The following is a 22239-nucleotide window of genomic DNA, read 5'->3' as shown; positions in this document are numbered from 1 at the left end:
GGACGCCCGTGTCGGTTTTCTAAGAGGGAGGAAGCTATCGAGGAGCCAAGGACCCGGCTCGCACCCGGGCCCGGTCGTAGCGCACCTCGTGGTGTGGTGCTCAGGACTGCCGAAGCCTCCAAACCTGCCCACGAGCTAAAACCGGTACCCACCGGGACCTTAGCTTCGGTCTACAGGCCGAGGATCCCGGAACAAATGGCTGTTAAGGAACGTTTTGGCCTGGCTGATAGATTCGGGTCGCTTGGCGGGATACTACCTAGCTAGACGGCTAGAGCTAGGAGCTAAGGAGGCCCGAAGAAGGGGAACGGGCGGCTAAAGCCAAAGTTGAAGACCAGCAGTTTCCAAGGCCCTACATAATGCCTCCCTTTCCGTTGCAACTAACTGGGCGTTTACTATTGTTGTTTCCTATTACTTGTTGATATAAGTTTCCCCTATGTGTTTAGCGGTAGAGTAACCGGCGCATTCTTTTAGGGTAAAGTGGTGTATGAAGGATAATAATGATAATATTTTTGGTTCTTTCTTAGGGAGCTTTGTGTACTGCGCTCCCTCACATCTAAGCCGACCTCTTTTCCATCCGTCCCCGGACTCCCGTGTTCTATGCCAATATTCGATTGAGCGAGTGTATATTTACATGACATAAGGGTATTGTAAGGTCTCTGTGTGCATGGTCTTCCTTGGGTATCAAAAGCGGCAATTCACTCACTGAATCAATCGCAAATAGCATCCCGTGATCCATGTCTGCTCCTGTCCCCTCCCGTCCTCTCCCTGCGCGCTGTGCTCTCTGAGCCGTCCATCACCAACCCGATCGCCGGCTAAACGAAAGTAACCTCCGGGCTCTGCATCGTAATGAACCATAACCAACCTCCGAGTCCGCGGATCGTACCGAGGCCGGCTGAAATACGGGATTCCCACCCAGGGACATGCCTATCTAACTAAACCCCCTTCCACTGTTCTCCAATTCCGTCTCCCACCCGGGCACGAGGAATCATGCGCAAATGGTAGGCGTGTTTGGTTTCGTTTTTCCGCCAAGCGAACCCAACCATCTCGCGCAGCAGTGTAGCTTCACCGATAGCCCGTGTTGCTCAAAATATCGTCCCAGTCGCTTCCTTGAAAGCTCGCGTCGGCCATCATTCCCTCCATTGTTTCACCCTGTTGGGGGTGCTGGTGCTGGTGTTGGTGTTGGGCCATATGCTGATGATGGTGTTGGTGCCCGTGGTTGCCACGGTGCTCTGGTTGCATGGCGAGCATGTTGGGCGTGTTGTACATCTGCCCTGTCGGATCCAGCCCGTGGTGTTGACCTTGGCCCTGCCCCGGGCCCTGTTGCATCAGATATGACGGGATGGGCTCCAACAGCTGGCCCTCGATACCGTCATACATGTTCGGCATGTAGAACTGCATATCCGGGGACTGGCTCGCTGCCGCCTGCGACGTCTGCCTGCTCGTGTGGTGACTGTCCACCAGCGGCTGATTAGGGTAGGCAAAGGGATCTTCCGAGGGGAACATCATGGCGTCGAGTTTGTACAGGGAGTTAACTGGCCCGCCTGTCGGCTGTCCCTGCTGGTAACCCTGAGCGTGCCCTCCCTGAGTGCTACTAGACTCTGGACTTGTTCCGGCTAGGGACATGTCCATCGGGAGAATATCCTGCAGGTTTGTAAAGGTTTGCCCGGCAAGGCTGCCATGCTGGAACCCAACCGTGTCGAAAGACGAAGTTCTCTGAGGTGGTCCACGTGCTTCTCGCCGGATGAGCCCAGGGCGGACCATTTCGTCCGATCTGCGTTGCGGTACGTTGTCCTGCAAGTTTGGACGGCCGGGTAAAGTTATAGTACCTGCCTTGGCTACCTGGCTTGGGACTGGCGCTGATCGCTTCTTTGTCGGTGTTGGCCGAGCCGTGGTTTTCTTCAAACGCTCCGGCAGCTGGTCGAATAGAGGCTGAACGCCGTTAGCACCCCTGCGAGCAACTCAGCCATGCAGAAGAAACTTGCCTTGAGCGCGGTCGTAATACGGTCGGCCGCCAGGCTCCGTTGGGCAAGATGTGCGATGACCTCCCTACCCGCCTTGGCATCTGCCAGAATCTCAGCAGCTCCTGGCTTATCGGGATTCTCAAGAACGAAGAAAAGGAGCGAGAGGATGGCGAAGAACTCGGTGTACAGGATAAACCAATAGGGTCCGATCAGAACTGCCTGCTTCTGGATCTCAACCCCTATGTGAACAATGTTGCGAGAAACGCTAATTCCTGCGGCCGCGCAATTGTAGTAACGGTCGTCTATTTTCTTGCCAGCCGTTAGCCGCGGCGATATGTAGTGAAGGAACGGCCTGTAGAGCATCATCTGGACGTGTGCGTATCCAAACCTCAGGAGTGTCCGGACGCTGGGAGAGGCGGGTTCATGTTAGTGAGCGGGATAGACGGGCAGACTTGGGGATCAGCGCGTACCGGATGATTTCGATGGGGCCGTCGGGGCTCGGTCGCCAGTGGATTGGAAGCTGCTCATACCACTCCTGGAGCTCTCTCTCGATTTCCTGAATTCGGGAATAGCTAATCATAAATGTCGCATTCTGCTCGTCTGCGTTGATGGGCTCTCCCATCCTCTTGAGTGGATATATGTCTTTTACAACCCTCGCGAGTATCCTCATGAGCTTGTTATGTGCATTGAACGCCTGGAAGAATGATGGCGTTCCCGGGGGCGGCGCACGAATTTCGTCTTTTGTAATATATTCGTCGTCAACCTCGGTCGGCAAGGGCTGGTCGATGTCCTCGTCGTGAAGCAGAAGCGGAAATCCCATGATGGCTGACACGTAGAAATCCATTTGGCGGATGGCATGAAATGTCCGCCGCCTGGTCTCATCCTCAATCGGTGTCATTTTGGCGTGAGATATGTGCCGATGCAAGCCCATACGCAGGCAGGACCGAAGAGCAACCCCGAGGAACGCGTAGCAGCCGCTCATGTCGGACGTCGCCTGCAGAAACAGTATCAGGTATAGAAGGCCTTGCAAGGAGACCATGTCCCGGCATTCCGCAACATCCTGGAGGATCACTCGCGCAGCTGTATAGTATTTGATCCTAGAATAACCGTGAGCGAAGGGGGGACCAGCAGGGATACCCGGTGGGTAGGAGGGCTCACCCTTCGTCCAACGCCGACTTGTAAGTCAGGGGCGGGTCGGATGCATCTTGGGAGACATTGTATACGCAGCCGAGCGCCATGACCGAGTACAGCAGACCCAGAAACCTATGTTCTTCGTTTCCCCATGATTCTTGCGGCGTCGTGTAAAGTTTGTCAACTTTCTCGTAGAAAGAGGGTTGGTGCACGACGCGCATAAGGCATGTAGCACAGTCCAATGAGTAGTAGCATAGCGTCCGGACTTTATCCAAGGGCGGGAGGTCGTAGATATTCGGGACGGCCGAGGCGTCCCACGGCGAGGCGGTATTTGATCTTGGCGAATCGAGGCTGGACAGGCCGGAGGGTAGAGCGGGCCGGGGCAGGAATGGGATGCCGTATTCATTGCCCAGAAGGCCTTTGAAATGCTCCTTCATCCGCTTGATGAACACGGCACCCGATGAGACGCCGTGAAAGTCCCATTCGCCGCCCTCCTTGAGTTCCAGCTGGCCAATGCCCTCAATCATGGACACGATTTGGGCGTCCTGTCCGCCTTGCTGCTCCTTGGTTGCTTCCGTCTTGAGCTCCATTGCCCGCGCCCTCGCCTGCTCCCTGGTGCGGAACTCCTGCTGGACAGCCGGGTCCAGATTGGGGTCGGCAAGGTCCACATCCGGCATAAATTTACGGAGGAGGGTCTCTGCTCGCTGTAGCCTCGCCTCCAGTGCTTCGATGTACTGCGGCGCTGGGTTTCTTCGCCTATTGGACGGCTTGTCGTACGTGCACTCTGCGTACTGGTCAGCGGGACCCTGCTAAGGAGGGGAGGAGAGCGGGTTGGGGTTGGGGTTCAAACGAGGGAGGGGATAGGCTATAGTACCATAGCTGTATACGGAGCAGTGCGTGCATGGTTGCTTCCCATCACACTTAATCTTCTTCCGGCGGCACTCGTCGCAAGCTCTCGTCACTCTACGGCGTTTCTGCTGGGGCATGCTCGGGGCATCGGCCGCATCGTCTTGGGCGCCAGAAGCGTCATCCGACTCGACCTTGCCGGCAGCCTGCGCCGACGATTTGACGCTTTCGGACGGCGAGGCATGGTCCTCGAGGGACAGGTCTGCCGACTCGTCGTCGGACATGTTGAGGGTATTTCCGGAACCAGTGGCCTTCGGGGCAACGGCGGTCGTCCTGGATTGTGGTGGCCGAGAAGGAGGCCGGGCTGGGCGAGTAGGCTTGCCCTCGGCGGCCGGGTCGGTCATATCTAATGGGCCTCCCCGCTTGTGTTGCGCAGGGATTTGGGCGAAGGATAGCGTACCCTCGGTGTGGATCACTTGCCCCGTACTCGATGAAGGTCACGATCGCGTAGGCATGTCTGTAGCGAGGGAGCGGCGCGTTGATGAAGCCCCCCTTTACACACGCCACGTCCCGCGGCAAAGGACCAGCAGTTGTCGGGCAGTGGGAGTAGGTTGGAGTACCACCGGAGCGATCCGGTGAGGGTTCAAAACCCGCGCGGGTGATTCACACATGCCTTCCCAACAAGGGGGAGGGGTGGCCCTAGGGGAGCGAGACTACCTTTCCCCTTGGAGTAGACAGGTTGTCCTGAGCGGCTCCGAAAGCGAGTCGCTCGCGGGACCGGCTCCGCTTCTGGGCGCGCTGGGGGACGCGAGTGGATGAAAGTGGGTATGGAGGCGTCGCAGGGGGGGACACCGCGGGCAACCACTGATGAGCTGCAGATGCAGCGTGTTGACGTTAATAGAAACCTATACACTGGGTGTTGTGTTAGGGGCAGAGGTGTTAGGATCCGGCGCAGACTGTGGACCCCGCTGTCCAGTCCCAAGGGGGAGGAGGGAGGGTGGGGGGGGTTGTTTCCCGGCTTGGAAGACAAGGAAGAGGGAAAGAGAGCCGGAGCCGACTCGGTGCTAGTGTAACACGGACGCAAGAGACGGAGCGGCGCTCTCGAGCCCCGATGGCGTGGAGATGATGATTTTAGCAACAATGTGAACCAGAAGGGGGAAATTCAAAACAAATGAGGTTTTCAGTTCAAGGCCCTCGAGTTACGGATACAGTGCAACTAGGTCAAGCCACGCAGCTTTCCAGTTTGTTCGGCGCAGCTCGAAGCAGGCCGGCAATCACCGCCCTCGTGGTTTGAAAAGGGGGGTTGGAACCTTTGTGGAGCACCGCCTGGGCCTATGTATACCGAACGAAGCTCCCAGAGCAGAGAGCCTTGCGATGGAATCTACACCTCCTCGGAGGTCGCCCCAAGCTCCGCGCCTGTGGGATCCAACCCCACCACTCGGCTACGTGACGCTGGTTTGTGCCAGACCACGGGGGCGGATGGGCTACCTAGTGTAGGTACCAGTACTGTGCGTACATACATACTTTGGGTCCTTGCCCTGGGGACCCCAGCCCGCGGGCCGTTGGTGCGCCTCCATGTCATCAGGGGTGCATACTATTTTTGATGCAATGAGGGTTCGTCGTCAAGAGATGATGGGCGCGTTGCCGATGGAAGCTCCCACAGGGCAAGACGGGATGGCGGGAGAATTCCGTCGGGATCGAAGCGACGCGCTGCAGATGCGGGCATTCTTGAGTGTTGCCTCTACCGCGCACTTTAGTGTACACCACAATACTGTACCATACCTTACACCACACACTACCGCATCCCGGGTCCCTTGGCTCGGGGAGCTTTTTCAGGGACCGACAAACCTACACTGTGCGAGCGCACAGTCCGGCGTCCAGCGTGGCAGAAGGCCAAGGACCCTGTCGGGCGGCGTTCTTCCCGTCTCGGGGTTGGGATGCGAGGAACGGGAATGGCTCGTTCAGCATTCAGTTAAGTAATGACAAGCCCTGGGGACCCGAATCGGGCGGTTGTGGAGGCGGCAGGAGGCCCCCCTGGATACTGTGGAATCCACTGTGCGGTTTATCCCACTAGGCAGAGGAACTTGCCTTTTTCAACAACGGCCCCCTCTCTGCTGCCGAAAGTGCTTTGTTGTGCTTTTTTGCTGGGAAGGAATGGACGGGGGGTGGGAAACAATGGAGGGCACCTACTTCTACCGCGCATCGATGAGCGCGCCCAGCTGCAGGATAGATGAATCATTGGGATATTAGTGGAGCTGCAGTGGCATCCGCCGCCGGCTGTGCGCCCAGGCGATTTGTCCAAGCATTGCATCCGAATGCACACTCCAAGCGCACAGCAGCATGGGAAAAATGGGCATTGGAGATCTTGAAATGGAGAAAGCCACCTGCGCCAGCGACGGCACGCTAGAGGACTTGGCTGACGTCGTCTTGCGCCTCTTGGCATGCGCGACCCCAGCCCCAGCATGGTAAGGGCCCAAAATCAGCTCATGTTTACAGACAGTGTCCGAGAGCAGACTTTTTCGCGGTCTTGGCGAGTGGTATTTTCGAGCTCGGCATTTTGCAGCAGCGGGGTCCTCTCCGTCTGTACGACGTGCCTGGATTCGAACACTGCTTATCCGATTCGCCCTTCCGCGCTGGGGGTTCTAGGGAACGTTGCCTCCCAAGAGCAGCCTGAATATTGGCAGCGCATTGGCAACGGCCTTGGCAAACGCCCGGGTGACCCTAGGCGCCCCCAAGTGAACCCCCGAGACCGATCCGAGCGGGTGGATATGTCGCCGACTGTGTGCTTAGCCAGGGGCTGCTTGTCAGCCTTACCCAGTGTTCGCTGTTCAGAACCGCGGTCAAGAAGCCTTCCCGACATATCCGGTAGTGACCTTCCATGTATCCAATAATACAATGAGCACAGACAATGGAACATCTCAAGCAGGGAACGGGTACCTTGGCTCTGCTCACGTGTCTCGCTGAGCATCGTCATCTTTACGAGAAACACGCTGGGTTGGCGTTGTTTGCTATGCGTGACCAGCGAACCCATTACCTCACAAATTACAGCCCTGTAACTGATCAGAATTCCAGGGTCCAATCCGGTGTTGGGGCAAGAGGGGGAGGGTGGTGACTTACGCCCGTAACAGTAAATGTACATAGGTACTGTACCAAGTAGCATTAGGTAGCCCCACTATTACCCCACCTCGAAGCTTCGCTGCCCGCCTTCGTTCTCGCCATCAGAGCATCTCAGCCTTACCAGAGCTTCGCCAGCAGCAGCAGCCTCGCCAGACTCGCGTCACATACCGGCCGCCGAACCTCCAAAGTCGGAAATATGGCGAACTCCCTATTGTCATTCTTTACTCTGATGGACAACCAAGGAGGAGTGGTCGTCAAGGGTAGGTGGCTGCTGATCCTGTCCACTCCGCCGCAACGTCCAAGCTGTGCACGATGCCTGCAAGGCCCGCGCGAGTCCAGGGCAAGCGACTAATTCGGGACTCGACGTGGTAGATTCGCCTAAATTTGACCTCGACCTTTATATTCAGAACTACAAAGGTGAGCCCCCGGTGGTTGCCCGTCCAGCTTCCGCTCGCATCTGACATCCCGCAGGCCGCACCCGGTTCGACCGCCTATTCCTCATAGGCCGGAGCTCGGTGCCCTTGTGTGTCGATGCTCTCAAAGCGGCTGTCGCCGAAGCCAAGCGGGGACGCGACACCCAGAGGTACAGAGAAGCTGTTGAGTGCTTGAGCATTGCGGCGCCCTCGGAGCCAGAGGCTACCTTCGACCAAGCATGGCTTGAGAACCAAGAGAGCGTCAACCAGATCGAGACAAATCGCTTGTTGACGGAGCTAAAGGGTTACAAGAACAACTTGATCAAGGAGAGCATCCGGGTGAGTTTTTCTTAGGAACTCGGAGTATTGGTCCAGGTCGCTGACCACATGCATACGCTGCAGATGGGCAACGAGGATCTTGGCAAGCACCTCGAGAGCATTGGCGATTTAAACGCGGCCGCCGAGACATACTCAAAGATGAGGCCGGATGCGAGCACAGTCAAGCAATTCATCGATGTAGGGAAACACCTAGTCCGGGTATCTGTCCAACGCCGCGAATGGGGGATGGTCAGTGCCCATCTGAGCAAGATGGGAGGCGCCCAAAGTAGCGAGGACGAAAAAGCAATCCAACCATACATCAAGATCGCGCAGGGCATTGCGCTCCTCGGCCAGGAGAAGTACCTGGATGCGGCGCTCAGCTTCCTGGCGGCCGAGCCTACGGCCCCCAGCTCGACTTACAGCGACCTTGCAAGTTCGAACGATGTTGCCATCTATGGTGGCCTTTTAGCTCTGGCATCCATGGACCGCAAGGAGCTCCAGAGCCAGGTGCTTGACAACTCGAAATTTCGCACGTTCCTGGAACTTGAACCGCATATCAGGCGCGCTGTTGCACAGTTCGTAAGCGGTAGATACTCCGCCTGCATTGCCATCCTCGAGTCCTATCGGCCGGATTACCTGCTTGACATCTACCTCCAGAAGCACATACCGAACATTTACGCCCAGATCCGGAGCAAATGCATCGTCCAGTACCTGATCCCGTTCTCGTGTGTCAGCTTGGACTCCATGAATAAAGCCTTCGGGAGCCCAGAACAACCCATCGAGGACGAGCTGGCCGTGATGATCCAGTCAGGTGCCCTTCAGGCTCGCATCAACACCATTGACAAGGTAAATCTGCCACCACCGACATAAATAACTCAGGCTTGGGTCTTGCACTGCTGCGTCTAGCCGCCGTCGTGTGGCGGCCGTGGCAAATAATTGGCCTATCTTATTTCCATGCACCCTCCTGGAGGTCTCTGTCCGCTTGCTAACCCCGTCTTCAGCATGTCACTACGATAGCTACCGAACCGAGAGCGCAGATGCAACAGTCTGCTCTCAAAACGGCTGAGAATTATGAGAAGCAGGCGCTCGATCGGCTTCGACGGATGGGCCTCGCCGCAGCCGACCTCGAGCTCAGGGGACAGAAAAAGATGGGCGGCCATGGCTTTGCTAGCCAGCCCGAATTCATGGCGGAGGAGACGCTGGGATGAGTTGACGGATGGCACGTTATATGATATTGGTGAACATGGTCTGATTGTCTGCTTATTACTGCATTGCACAAGGTCAAAGGAAAGAGCGGTTAGGAGTACGGGTAAATCAGGCGCTTGCGTCGCTTACAAAAGATTTCATGATAGGAAGGTGATCCTGGTGTCAATCCTCGCTAATGTTCGAAGCCGATTCTATTGAGCGGAGTTCATGTCAACTCGTCAACTCGTCTTTTTATCTGGGTATCGCTAGGTTCGTCTCAAGAGACTGGCTGGTCCCCTCAACCTGCCAATTAAAATCAGCCCATCAACTGCCGGATATCCTCCGGCGGCCAACGGACCTGGGCAAAGGTCAGGCACCTCTTGATGCTTTGCAGGTACTTGCGCGTGACCTCGCTGCCCATGATGTGGCCCCTCTCGCCATCATGAAGCTTCTCCCGCGCGCTGCGCTCGTGGATGCCCACCATAGTGACACCAATCGGCCACGCCGCCTTGCCAATGCTCAGACGTAGATACCCATCGTTGGCATCGACGTACCGCCGCTCCTGGGCGGCCTTGACGATCTCAACAATCGCCTCGAGGATGCTCTCGTCCAGGTCGCCCTGCTCAAACTTGCGGAATAGTGGTCTCATCGTCTCCTTGCTCGACACCATGGCATTGCGGGCTGCCTGGCCCGCAAACGTCCCAGCGTTGTCTTCCCGCGCGAGCGCCGCCTCCCACTCCCGCAGCAGCATGTTGAAGTAGGACGCGAGTTGCCGGTAGAGGTAGCGACGTGCTTTCTTGTCCGAGGCGGGCGGAGGCGTGGCGGGGACTTTCATGTCCTTTTCCTCCACGGGCGCGAGTGTCGTGGCGATTGGCCCGGCGGCCGCGACCGCACCGCCCCGGGCAACCTTCCGGTACCGTCTCAGGCGCGCCGCGTGCTCCTCGCCGAATAGCACCGCCGGTTCCCCGAGGCTTCTCAGTTTCGCCAGCAGCTCCTCCTCGGGAATGTCGTCGGCCCCTTGTACATCCGGCGCTTCCTCGTCCTCGTCCTCCTCGTCTTCGCCCTTGCGCCTGCCTTCCTTGTCTTCCTCCCCGGAAACGAGTTCCGGCAAACCCAGCCTCTTTCTCCGCGCCCGTTCCTCCTCGGCTTCTTTGGCCTCCCGCCGCCGACGGCTCTCTTCCGCTAAGCGCTGACGCTTCTCTTCGCGTAGACGGGCTTCTTGCGCGGCTTCCTCTTCGCGCTTGCGCTTGGCCGCGGCTTTGGCGGCGCGCTGCTCTTCGAGCGCTTTTTGCTCGGCTATGTAAGCCCTTTGGCGGGCTTCTTCGGCTTCGCGGCGGCTGATATACTTTGGTTGGTCCTTAGATGCAGATGGGTCAGGTGTGGTGGTGGTGCCTTTCGCTTTTGCGATTTCCTTGGACATCAGCGACGCGAAGTCCATTTTGTTCTCCAAGCGTCTGCTTCGCTTGCGAGGGATACTGAAACGATCTGTTGGGATTGACCGGTTTGGGCTAGTGCGGATACCTCTGTGATTCGTTATGGTAAGTTGGGTTAGAGGAAAGTTGGATTCGAGGTTGGATGCAACTCCGCTGAAAAAGACCGGGAGGCAGAGCCGCAGGGCGGTGTTGCGGGGGTCGCCTGCGCCCCGACATGCCCCAACACGCCCCCATGAGCCCCCACTACCTAAGCCGCCGATCCTCGTGCGTTCTGGGTATGTATGCTATCTACTTCGAACAACAACAAACCCATTCCATATAAGATACCACAATAATTTAAATTGGCCGTTCTGGCAATACAGAAGGAGAGCCGATTCTTATCCCGACGAGGCCGTGACCCGCTGTGTCAACAACACATCAAGACCATTATCGACGAGTCAACCGGTATCCATCACGATGAGCTTGTCGGAGGTGAGGCGAGACCAGACGGCGCCGTTCCTGGTAAAGCTGTTCTACCGAACCGGTGCATTCCACAGGCTCGTTGCTAGATATCCCCTAGTAACGTACTTGGACTAACGATTCCCTGCAGAGCACATGAGTTTATCAACCCTTCATTTCTACCTCCACACATTGATATATACACCTGGAAGGACACCACGCTCACCGAGCTCTCTCACTACATGCTCGGCCTCTCGCCCCCGATCCTCCCGGAGCCCGCAATTGGCACCCGTCTCTGCTTTCGCCTCATCTACGCCGACGCACACGCCAGCCTCGATCAGCCACGTCAATACGTCGCCAAGGATGTCGGCAGTCTAGTGCTCGGCGCGGGAGGGCCAGGCGCTGGTCCAGATGAGGGCGTCCCCGAGGACAGTGTGGATGATGGTGCTAAGACGCTGGCCGATGCTAGGTTCATGACGGGCGACTACATCAGCTGTGCGATCCTTCCGCCGGACGAACTCACAGGCGATGTGGTGCCGGCGAGTAGTGCGAGGGTCGGTCGCGGTGCTGGCGTCGGCGAGGCTAGGGGGTCTATGGGATCTGCACCGCCGCCGCCGCTGTCGCAACGAAATCGGGATTATGGTGGGCAGTCCAGTGGGTTCCGCGGGCGTGGTTCTAGAGGGGGGAGCCACCGGGGCTATGGCCGGGGGCAATATTATGATCGGGATCAGGCTTTCGAGCGGGGAGATGGCGGTATACCGGATGGAGAATGGCGGAGAGGGGATAGGTTACCAGATCCGCCTCAAGAACCTGGCCGGCGGGGGAGGTAGGTTTCTCAAACCCTCCCGAGCTCTCGGTATTCTCCAAGCTCAAGCGAGAGGCGATATTTCTCTTCCAGTGCCGTAGCCGCTGGAGGAATCACCAAGCCGGGGGCTGTGATATTGGGAGGAATCTCTTCTATACCCGTGACTACGGCTGCGGACGCAATCGTTATCCGGACCTAGACTCAGACATCAGGGCGAGGAGACAGCGGTATACTGGGAGGGGAGTTGTGCGGTAGGAATAACCTGGTGGCTTATGGCAAACTTAGTATAATCTGTTGACTCTGCAGAGGCCACTCCCCCAGTTGTTCCCTTGCATTTGAACATTGTGCCATGCCGAGTCATATGTACAGTCCTCTCCCGGCACAATCCGCACAACCACGTTTCTCAATCTCGTCCCTCAACATTCAACGCTCAGAGATGAGATCGCCCCTCCGCTTCGCCCGGAAATCCCACAGACCCTAAATTTAAGGTGAACCCCAAGTCAGCACCCCACCCAATCATTCCTCACCTTTCCCCCTCCCCCTCCCCTTCCCATACTATGGGAAAAAGAAAGAACTCACGTCTGTCTTGTACCCCAAGTATGCGATAATGCTCGGGATCACAGCCACATACATGAATGTGACTCCCGCCGTCCGCTTGGTCCACCTGAAGTACCTGTACCGGTTGCTGATCATGTCTGGCCGCGCGAGAACGTTAGGAGACTGACGGCATCGGTTGGAGGAGTAGGGATAGCCAAGAGGTAGGACGTACTCCCCAGGCGAATCAAGGCCGGGTCCATGGCCACCTCTGTGTGTTGCGTCGAGACCCAGTTAGCGATTAGGTACATGGCGAGTCAATTCGGACCGGGCCGGGGGTAGGGAGCGCACTGTTATGCGGTAGTCCTGCCATCTTGAATTTTTGAGGGCCGTCGTCGTGTTGGGACTGGTTTTCTCCGGTGGGGGTTGGGGGTCGAGGCTTCGAGATTCCAGGTTCGCCTGTGAGGTGTTGAGCTTCAATTGAGAGGTTGCTGTCGAGCGATTGGTCTTGGCGCCGAGAGGAGTTATGGTGTGGGACGTGCTCGAATCACGTGCAATGAGGAACTAGCTGCCGGTTTGTGAGGTTCGGATGTGGAATCTGGTTGTTCTTTATTTTTATTTCCCATATTTTTTATACCTCGATAGGTACTCAGAAGCTGCAAATTCCATCATTCCCGAGTGCTTAGTACCTTATCTATATCATCTTATGTTTGCTAGCTCTTCTACCAAATTATTTTAGCGACGCTCCGTGTTTAGTCTTGAATAAGAATTCACCATTGAATTGAGCTCGGTCGGTTTTAGCGAATTAAGTTAGGTCCTCTGGAGGGCCAAATCGTAACACTAGACCTCCAAGTGGAGGTGACAGCCGAGGCACATTGCGTCAGCGTTTCCCGTCACCGAGTGTTAGATACTATCTGACCCAGCGAGGTTGAACACTTGAACACATCTTTTATTCCTACACTAACGGTCGATTCGCCTACACTGGCCATGGCAGAGGAAGCAACGGTCAAGCTCCATTGGTGCGGCCTTGGCGTGTCCTGCAATGGTTGAAAACTGCTCACACCATGCTAGGCTCAATGGGTCTCGAGCTCAAAGCATCCTATGGCTGCTCGAGGAGTTCGAGATTCCTTATGAACTCGATATTTACCACCGCCAGAAAACCATGCTAGCCCCGCCAGAGTTCAAGAAACTACACCCTCTCGGGAAGTCGCCTTTGGTCTCGATTACGCCACCTGGTGCGTCGGGACCAATTGTCCTTGCGGAGAGCGGATTCATCGTGCAGTACCTGTGCGACCACTTTCCCAAGGGCAAGGCGCTAGTTCCACAGCGCTGGAAGGACGGCCAGGAGGGCAAGCTGGGTGGCGAGACGGAGGAGTGGATGCGCTATCAATACCTACTGCACTACATTGAGGGCAGTTTCATGTTTACCATGGTGCTGAACTTCATTCTCAGCGGTATGCGGGTCCCCGCAAACACAGTCGTGTGCTGCACACTGATAGGCTGCGGGCAGGCCTCAAAGGACCCAGCGTGCCGTTTTTCGTCCGGCCCATCACCACGCTCATCACAAACCAACTCATTGCCATGGTCGTCTTCCCGAGCATGAAGCGGCATTTTGGGATGATGGAGGACTACCTTGCAACATCGCCCAACGGAGGGAATTACATGTGCGGCCCGAACCTCACGGGCGCCGATATCATGCTGGGATACCCGCTCATTGCGGGCAAAGACGGAGCCTTTGACGCCATGGGCACGTGGGCAAAGGGGTCGTTCAAAGAGACATTCCCAAAGCTTCATGCCTACATCGGGCGGCTGTCGGAAGAAGCCGGGTGGAAGCGATCTGTGATGAAGATTGAGGAGGTGGAAGGCAGCTTCTCGATCCTGCCCACCACCAAGCTCTAGCAAGCACTAGATGCGGCTGGGCAGCCGTTGGCCAAGCACGTTTTCTTGGTTGCAGGATGGAGCCGCATTTTGGTTGACACATGATACCCAACTTGGGCTGATGTATTGGAGGGGCGGGTCTGATACCGAGCAACCGGAGGCGCAGGAGGCCGGGGCGGCCGGGCGAAGCGTGTGGAACCATGAAATCTTGCCGATGCATCGTTTCTGCCCTGCACCTGCTACCAATTGAGCTTGTCAGGTGCCAAGCATCTAGAACGGCTCAATTGCCTCTAGCGCCGTGACGTCAAAACATACATAGCAAATCGAGAGGGAACAGCGCGGAGGCAGCGCCAAAAGGACCAGCACTAATAATGTTAGGCATCAAAAAATGGGAGATGCAGTCAGATAGAGGCCGGGACCCTTCCTCATTGGGGTTGCACCGCCGCAGACGAGCCCGCTTCCATGTCCGGAGCGTCCTGCATACCAACAGGGACCACAAAAGGGAGCCTTGCAGGGCGTCCAATCCTCCGAACATCCCGGTCTCTTACCGAGCTGCTGTCTCCAGCCTCTCAGCTGACTGCGTCGTCCTACGCAGTAAATACCTCCCCATGGGCCCGTCTCATTTCTCACGGAAACCTTCAGCCTCCAGTCTGGGGAACAATTTGGAGGCCGGGCCCTGCTGCGGAAGAGTGAGCAGCAAGGCTAGCATAGGCATCCAAATTTCGAAGCCGCCGACCCTGAACATCCTCGACCCCTGCATGGAACCCTCTAGTTTGTTGTATTAAGGCTTGAATCCTTCGACGTTATGATATATGGTTCAAGGACACTCGGATTGCACCAGTAATTCCTCATGATCGCTTCTTCAGCAACACACTGTTACAACATGGAGGCAACAACCGCCGGTCCCTCCTGCGTCAGCACCTTACCTCCGCTAAGTGTAGCACGAGATGCATCCCTCCCTGCAGAAGCGCGTTCTTCACCTCCCCAGTCGGAGGGATCGGACGATGGCTACGACGTCGATCAAGATGACGCCCAATCATTCATGCAGCCGGCAATAAGCGCATTGGCAACGCTGCTCACATCACCGAGGACCCCGGCTGCTGATAAGGCTGCAGTTCTGGACCGCCAAACCGGGGACGAACTCTTTGAGAGGTTGGAGAACGGCCCGCCTAGCCACGCCTTACCCAATGATGGTGTCATACGTCAAAGACGTCAGACTGAGTCGGCTGCTCCGGAGGCAGCCGCAGCGGGGCATCAGCCTCCCGTGACGCGGTTCCCGACGCCGTGGCAGGCCGGGCCGAAGCAATTTTTGATCACGGAACCGGAGCGGCTCAAGCCAACTGAGGCCGCGGTACCCGAGAGCCGGTCGAGGCACCAGCGCTCTCTTTCGGTCGGTGAGAGTGCTCTAAGGAGGTTGTCAAAGGCCTTGCCGTCTATCTCGATCCCGACCGGCTTCATCCCGAATATTCCTACGCCAAATTTCTTTTCTTCCAGCTCTAACTCGCCTCCGAAAAGCGGGCGGCCGTCCCCGCCTCGGACGCCAGTGACTCCTTCAATCACTAAAACTTCTGCCGGAGAGTCTTTTCCAGACTTCGTGTCTCCACCACATCGAACCCTGAGGCAAACGACTTCAGACGATTCGCTCCTCTACCACACACTCTCCCGCGTTTCTTCTCTAGGGGACGACGAGCGTTTTGCCCATGTCCGAGAGCAAGTGAATGTGCGGATCAAGGCCATCAAGGATAGCTTCGATGGGCCCTCGTTCAAGTTGCCCCAGATGCCGAGTAGGCTTCCCAACAGGCACTCGTTCCCATGGCTCCGTGGACTAACAATGCCAGGTATACTCAACCAGCCTCTGAAGAGACCGGCAGCCGAGCCGAGGTCAGACGCTCATCGGTCGGGTTTGGTGTCGAATGGCCTGCGCGCCCAAGACCCGCTAGACGCGATTCTAGAGTCACTAACCGGAGACATTGTGATCATGGGGGGGTATCGGGGCTCAATCTTGCGATCAGCAAAGGCGCCTCACAGGCGATTATGGGTCCCTGTCAAAGTTCAGTTGGGGGTCCGCAAGGTCAATCTGGAAGTTGGACTGGATCCTGAGGATGAGGAGGACATGGAGAACCACATCATCGCCGACGGAATGCTGAAGAACATCGGCCCGGTCGACGTCTCCAAACGGCTTTTCAAGAAGTTGAGGGAGTGCGAGAACGCTCGAACAGGCAAGCTTAGAGTCCACGACTACGGCTACGACTGGCGGCTGAGCCCCCACCGTCTGTCCCGCAAATTGGTCGAGTTCCTCGAGAAGTTACCGTCGAACCAGCCGGACACGCCCAAGGAGCAGCGCGGCGCCCTGGTCATTGCCCATAGCCTAGGCGGCCTCATCACCCGGCACGCGGTGAACCAGCGCCCCGATCTCTTCTCAGGTGTCTTGTACGCCGGCGTCCCACAGCGGTGCGTCAATGTTCTTGGACCGCTTCGAAACGGCGACGCCGTACTCCTGAACGAAAAGCTCCTCACCGCGCAAGTAAACTTTTCTCTTCGGACGACGTTCGTCTTCCTCCCCGAAGACGGCTTCTGCTTCGTTGACAAGGTCACCAAGGAAGAGTACAAGGTTGATTTCTACAACGTCGACGACTGGATCAAGTACCGCTTCTGCCCGTGCGTCTCGGGGCCGGCTCTCCCCGCCCTCTCGCGCAGCAGCACATTCGGCTCCCTCCTCAGCCTGTCCGACTCGCTCCCGAGCCTGCCCCTCCGCAGCCGGAGCAACGGCCAAACCCACAAGAAGGGCGTCATCGCCGAAGCCACGCATTCCATCACCAAAGACAGAACCCTCGCCCCACAGATGGGCAGCAGCGGCTCCTCATCCGACCCTTCATCGTCCAGGGCAGGCGGCAACAGCTGCGGCACCCCCGACGCCGTCCGCGCCCGCAACATCGCCTACCTCGCGCGCACCCTCGCCGAGACGAAGCGCTTCCGCGCCGAGCTCGCACACAGGCCCAGCCACCAGGAAGCGAACGCCTACCCGCCGCTGGCGGTCATCTATGCCAAGGACATCCCGACCACGTACGCCGCGAGCGTGGCGGGCCGGGAGGGGATCGCGTGTGCGGACGCGTACGACGACCTGCTCTTCCGCAGCGGAGATGGCGTGGTGCTTGCGCGCGAGGCTATGTTGCCTCCCGGGTACGAGCTGGTGAGGGACGGGAGGATCTGCACGGACCGCGGGCATATCACGATGTTGGGGGATTTGAGCGCTGTCGGGAGGGCGCTGGCGGCGCTGGTGAGGGGGAGAGGGAAGGGGATTGGGTTGGGGGTGGATGCTGGTGTGGTTGCTAAAAGGGGCTAGGATGCTGTCAACACGGAGATGGAGGTTGGTGGTTGGGGAGGGGGATTGGGGAAGATGGGCACGGGCTGATGGCTGGGATGGATGTCTGATTGTGTTGCTTTGATACCCTGATGCATGATGAAGCGAAAGAAAAAAAAGAGAGAGAGAAGAAAAAAGAGGTGTAGAATAGACTTTGATTCATTGGTCGAATAATTACCCTCGTATAACTCTTACTATGAGAGCGTTTCTCTCGTAATAATTAGTGCAGTTAAGGGCTGGGACAGTTGGGCTGCCCCCAGCTTCGAGCGGACACTAAGGAACTCTTATTTCATAGTGTTTATGTTATCTAACTCAACCATTTTACTGTCTTCTTTTTCTCGCCTTTTCCCTCCATGTTCTGTGCTTCGTTCCTGATAGACAGTTTCCCTCGTCCGAGAAAAGCTCTCCCAATTCCATCACCTACTTTCTGGAACGGGGAGAAACCACTTCCGAATTATTGTCTACTGATTTCCTCTCCCATGCACATCCAAGTCGCCTATGCAGCGAGGGCGTCTCGAGCGATAGCTATCCCCAAATAGCATCGCGCATCTCCCGTCATTTCGATCGGATCGAAGCGTCAAGCGCGCTCGGCAAACGATTCGCTGGTTTTGACCCCACAGCGGCCTGGATTTTGATTGGCTTTTCATCAGTATCTAAGCGCCCGGCGGGGAGTTACATCGGCGGGGATGCAAAGTGATGGGCGATTTTTAGTGGCCGCTGTCTTCGAGAAACATCACGCTTCTCTCCCGCGTTTTTGGCGCCGCGAATCTGCAATGGCGGACCAATCTGCTTGCTATTTCGGGGTTGCTGGGCAAGAAAATTGAATGCTGGGTGGGTAGTAGAGGCGCGATCTTATGCATACGCACATCTCTTGGTTATTCTGTTCCGCTCCTCGGCGTACGGGATGGACATGGCTTAACCGCCCGGTCCCTTAGCTTAATTGTCACCATCCACGGCATCCCCAACTCGCTGGTGGCAAGAGTGTGTGAGTGGACGAGGTATTAGTATGGCTAGATGTCTCCCTTAAGACATCTTGTTTCAACCTACCGTCTACTCCGGCCAGTGGCTTTCACTGTTGTTTCTCCCACTGCAGGTTTCCCCTCTTCTTTGGGTCCGTTTCTCTTCGGTGTTTTCAAGGCTTGTGGGTTGCACTGCTTCCTCTGTTGATACCCCGTCGCTCTCTCTCTTGTATCCGGTCTTCCCTTGAGCAGTGCTCTTTCATACTACTCCAGTCGTCCACCCACAGAGAAACATAAAGATGCAGAAGAGCGCCCAGTCCCACGGTTCGGCATCCGACTTCGAGGTCGACTCTCAAGACCTCCACCTCCAGTCCAAGATAAGGACGCTCCGCATGGTCGACAGCGCCCGCGTGGGCGCCACGGGATTGGCGCTACTGCTAGGCCTGACCGTCCTTGGCGTCTCAGCCAACACGCTCCGCGTGTACAATGACACCCATGTCGCGTCAGACTTTATGCTGCCCCTCTGGCCGGACGAGTTCAACATCCGCCCGACGGTTGCGCTCGTCGTGGGGAGTTCTATCGTCCTAATCGCGAACATTGTCGCCCTGTGCTTTGACCAGGTGCGGTCTGTAAGTCCCTACCTTGGCCAGCTTCCCGCAGAGACATACAAAGCTAATATACTTCCTACAGCTTCGCACCAAGGCAGCAGCTCATACCTCCACGACGTTCCTCTGCCCCCTTGTCGGCCTGGCTGGTGCACTCATCGCCGTCATCTTCTTCTATGCCGTCAACGCCTCTGACACGGTCGAGACGTTCCTCTCGTGGACATGCCGTTGGAAAGTGATTCCCATGGCGCAGCAGCCGCACTGGGACACACTCTGCGAGCAGAGCCATGCGGGACTGGGTATGGCCATTGCACTGATCCCGGTTGAGGTGATCGCCGTGTGCCTAGCCGCGTTCCAGTTGAAAACGGAGAAGTACATGGATCGGTACTTGGGGGCGAAGAAGAGCCCTGCGCTGTCTTGAGCTGGCATTAGGGCGATGGCTGCTGAAAGGAAAAGCTTAGTTAATATGGGCGGTGCCTGTGGCATCGGCTTGGAAGGCATTATTAGTCTTTTGGTTTGGGTTTGAGCATTTTCGGATGCGCTCCCGGGTTTTCACTTCTAAGGTGCATGATGAACGATGCCGAATAAGGCAGGCTGGTCAACTGTATTATTTTATTGCATGTCATTACCGGATGGTTAAATTCGCGTCCCTTTTGACCCGGTAACCCTAGTCGTCTTTTTACAAAATACCAGGCAGGAACGAGCTTTCTCGCTACACAACATGCATATCCCCGAATACACGAGCCGAAGTTGTCCATATATGTCGTCAACTCCCGAAGCAACCCAACCCCTCCTCTATCGCGCGGCTTCCTGCAACAACGGCCTACCCTAATTTGCACCTCTGAAGGCTAGGTTTCAATACCTTCCACTAGACACCGAGATAATGCCCCTCCATTTTTCTTCTTACCCTTACCCCCTCGAGCAGCTGCTTATCAGGAGTTGCTTACCGGGCACTGTGGCGGTCCCGCGATACCGAGGCGGCTTCTACCCGTATCGCCTACCCTCACGTTGAGATACCACCAAACAACAGCACGCATCTATAACAACTGCAACCTTATCGCGTCAAACCCGTGTCTAATACGAACTGCACCGGCAGTTCAGTTGCGGGTTGCGACAGGTTCCGGCTTGCCAGACAATCGCCGGCAACCGACCATACTGGCGGCCAGCGAGAGTGGGAAACCTCGGGTAGGGAGAATCAGCAATGGCTAGTTCTTTCCCTCCTTTCCAGCTGCCTCTAGGCTACTTACCGTGTGAGGCAATCTGCAGCAATCTGCCGCGTAGGACAGGAATTGAGTTGATAGCTGTGGCGACCCGTCTGTGCATCTCGACTGTCTGACAACTCATCCGGATCCCGTTGACCAACGTGGGTACATTGCGGTCAATGGCTGCAGATAGCTGCGCAAATGGCCTACATCTAATCATCGATGAGGGACTTCAACTGGTTACAGATTTTGAAGAGCACACATGATCTCCAGCAAACCAGATATCTTGATACGGGCGTTCCTTCTTAGCGCCTTTCCTTTTCCATTCCCGGATGCGGCACCTGCTTTGGGTATTCTATTGAGGCACATACAAGGGGAAATTGCTATATTGAAGACAGGATATTACGGACGTCGTTGATGCAGTACCTCCCCGCTCCTGCCGGTTTAGCTTTGTTTGCGAGCGTATTCCGTGATGTCTCTCACTGACTTTGTCTGGCCCAGTCAGGTCACATCATACATCGCTATCCCGTGAAGTGAAACACATGAACCAGATTGTTTGCATATAGTTCGCCTTCCTCACCTCAGTCTGTTTCGCGGGTAGGTCGTCCAACCGGTACACTACATCTCAGTTTATATACGGGATAGCAACGTCGGCATTTTGCTACGCCCGGCCAAAGTCCAAGGGTTTTACACATATTCGGACTTTCCAAAGAATCCAACCCGCAATCAGCCAGTTTCAGCAACCCACCCGGCCCCCCCCCCCCCAGTACACGCGCAGGAGAGGTATTGCCGATTCAAATATGCACTGCCAATCTTCTCGCCGCTGTTGATATATCCTTAGCAGATCAGGCCCTAGTACCCCCTAGCGATTCTCTTGACCGGACAACCGAACCCTGATGGGTCGATTACCCCTTTCGGGCGTGGCCAGTCAGCCGGCAGCGTCAGGTGCAAGCCCCAGCGGGGCTGCCGAGACGAGGGTCTCCTTTGCCGAGCGAAGGGCGCATAGAGGAGGCCGCAAAACGCCATCACGGCTAGTCGAGGGGAACCACCTCATACAGGATATCGACCGGCCGCCTCCCGGCGACGTCATCCACAAGGGAGTCGACAGCACACCGTCCAGATCCAACCTGGCGAGGAAGCGTAGCAACCTTGATTTCTTCGAGAATGCCTTCTCCGTAGACCAGAGTAGCAGCAGCTGGGCGAGGGAGAGGATACAGGGAGACGCGATTGTCACGGCAGAGGTCAAGACCAACGTCATCGTAGGTTCTTAGCCTGGTCTTACACATCTTCTGCTGTCACGCAGCGCAAGGTGGCTAACGTTCGCTTGGGCAATTCCACTCAGATCGGCGACGAATACACCTTCATTACCGAACTCTCGTACCACCTTTCGACGCGGTACCAGCGCCCCGTCTCGTCCATTGTGGTGACGCTGCAGCACGGCGCCTGCATGTTCTTTGCGGGCTCCTTCGAGGCGGCCTACGTCATGTCGGTGTTCGCGCTGCCCTCGCAGCTGCTGCCGACTACGAACAAGAGGAACGCCGCGCTGATTCAGAAGCACATGCAAGAGGCGACTGGTGTGAAGCCGGCGCGGGGCCTCTTGAGGTTCGTGCCTACCAAGGAGGAGCATCTGGCGTGCAACGGAAGGACGATGGCAGGCGAGATTGACGAGTTGGAGAAGAGTTTCTATCGGGAAGATGCTAGTTTTACGGGTGGAGGGGAGGCAGGGAAGGCAGATGATGGGACTGCAATGATGCTGAGGAGCATGAGGTCTATGAAGAAGCCAGGCGTCAAGGTACCGGGTGCTGGCATACTTATGCCTGAGCTGACCCGGAACGGAAGCGCCGACGAAGGCCTACCACCTGTGCCGGGGTCGCCTGTCTTGTCTCCCGAGACAGCAACCACGTCTACCCAGGATGAAGACGTGGCGGAGTCCTCGCCTCAACGGCTGACTGCCCGAAGGAAGAAGAGCTTTGTGGCCAACATTTTCAGCCGGTCCGGCGGGAAGTCGCTGGCGTATCGCTCATCGTTACCGGCGATTTCTGACGAGCGATGA

At 56.7% G+C, this 22239-nt stretch overlaps 9 protein-coding genes across 9 annotated transcripts; 6 read left to right on the top strand and 3 right to left on the bottom strand.

Moving 5' to 3' along the window:
- Positions 1-1062: 1062 nt before the first annotated feature.
- GIN1 (Gypsy retrotransposon integrase-like protein 1) lies at positions 1063-4342 on the bottom strand (the record flags this gene model as incomplete). Its single annotated transcript, XM_071066103.1, has 5 exons — positions 1063-1929; positions 1983-2367; positions 2432-3058; positions 3120-3876; positions 3967-4342. The coding sequence occupies 5 exons, from the start codon at positions 4340-4342 to the stop codon at positions 1063-1065; spliced, it is 3012 nt and encodes a 1003-aa protein (XP_070922204.1).
- Positions 4343-7251: 2909 nt separating this feature from the next.
- On the top strand, positions 7252-8994 carry MFIFM68171_10683 (uncharacterized protein; the record flags this gene model as incomplete). Its single annotated transcript, XM_071066102.1, has 5 exons — positions 7252-7315; positions 7428-7472; positions 7527-7807; positions 7871-8632; positions 8788-8994. The coding sequence occupies 5 exons, from the start codon at positions 7252-7254 to the stop codon at positions 8992-8994; spliced, it is 1359 nt and encodes a 452-aa protein (XP_070922203.1).
- Positions 8995-9287: 293 nt separating this feature from the next.
- Positions 9288-10409, bottom strand: MFIFM68171_10682 (uncharacterized protein; the record flags this gene model as incomplete). Its single annotated transcript, XM_071066101.1, has 1 exon — positions 9288-10409. The coding sequence occupies one exon, from the start codon at positions 10407-10409 to the stop codon at positions 9288-9290; it is 1122 nt and encodes a 373-aa protein (XP_070922202.1).
- Positions 10410-10860: 451 nt separating this feature from the next.
- MFIFM68171_10681 (uncharacterized protein) lies at positions 10861-11672 on the top strand (the record flags this gene model as incomplete). The annotated part of the gene is made up of 2 exons (XM_071066100.1): positions 10861-10940; positions 10994-11672. The coding sequence occupies 2 exons, from the start codon at positions 10861-10863 to the stop codon at positions 11670-11672; spliced, it is 759 nt and encodes a 252-aa protein (XP_070922201.1).
- Positions 11673-12070: 398 nt separating this feature from the next.
- On the bottom strand, positions 12071-12554 carry MFIFM68171_10680 (uncharacterized protein; the record flags this gene model as incomplete). The annotated part of the gene is made up of 4 exons (XM_071066099.1): positions 12071-12124; positions 12227-12342; positions 12417-12452; positions 12533-12554. The coding sequence occupies 4 exons, from the start codon at positions 12552-12554 to the stop codon at positions 12071-12073; spliced, it is 228 nt and encodes a 75-aa protein (XP_070922200.1).
- Positions 12555-13168: 614 nt separating this feature from the next.
- On the top strand, positions 13169-14080 carry GTT1_1 (bifunctional glutathione transferase/peroxidase; the record flags this gene model as incomplete). The annotated part of the gene is made up of 3 exons (XM_071066098.1): positions 13169-13200; positions 13253-13635; positions 13692-14080. 3 exons carry the CDS (start codon positions 13169-13171, stop codon positions 14078-14080), a joined length of 804 nt encoding a protein of 267 aa, XP_070922199.1.
- An 862-nt stretch (positions 14081-14942) lies between these two features.
- On the top strand, positions 14943-17402 carry MFIFM68171_10678 (uncharacterized protein; the record flags this gene model as incomplete). The annotated part of the gene is made up of 2 exons (XM_071066097.1): positions 14943-15843; positions 15898-17402. The coding sequence occupies 2 exons, from the start codon at positions 14943-14945 to the stop codon at positions 17400-17402; spliced, it is 2406 nt and encodes an 801-aa protein (XP_070922198.1).
- A 1276-nt stretch (positions 17403-18678) lies between these two features.
- MFIFM68171_10677 (uncharacterized protein) lies at positions 18679-19405 on the top strand (the record flags this gene model as incomplete). Its single annotated transcript, XM_071066096.1, has 2 exons — positions 18679-19008; positions 19070-19405. 2 exons carry the CDS (start codon positions 18679-18681, stop codon positions 19403-19405), a joined length of 666 nt encoding a protein of 221 aa, XP_070922197.1.
- Positions 19406-21082: 1677 nt separating this feature from the next.
- MFIFM68171_10676 (uncharacterized protein) lies at positions 21083-22239 on the top strand (the record flags this gene model as incomplete). Its single annotated transcript, XM_071066095.1, has 2 exons — positions 21083-21445; positions 21529-22239. The coding sequence occupies 2 exons, from the start codon at positions 21083-21085 to the stop codon at positions 22237-22239; spliced, it is 1074 nt and encodes a 357-aa protein (XP_070922196.1).

Source organism: Madurella fahalii, assembly GCF_045866475.1.
Source record: "Madurella fahalii IFM 68171 DNA, scaffold_6, whole genome shotgun sequence".
Taxonomy (NCBI): domain Eukaryota; kingdom Fungi; phylum Ascomycota; class Sordariomycetes; order Sordariales; genus Madurella; species Madurella fahalii.
This window is presented reverse-complemented; position numbering and strand designations above follow the sequence as displayed.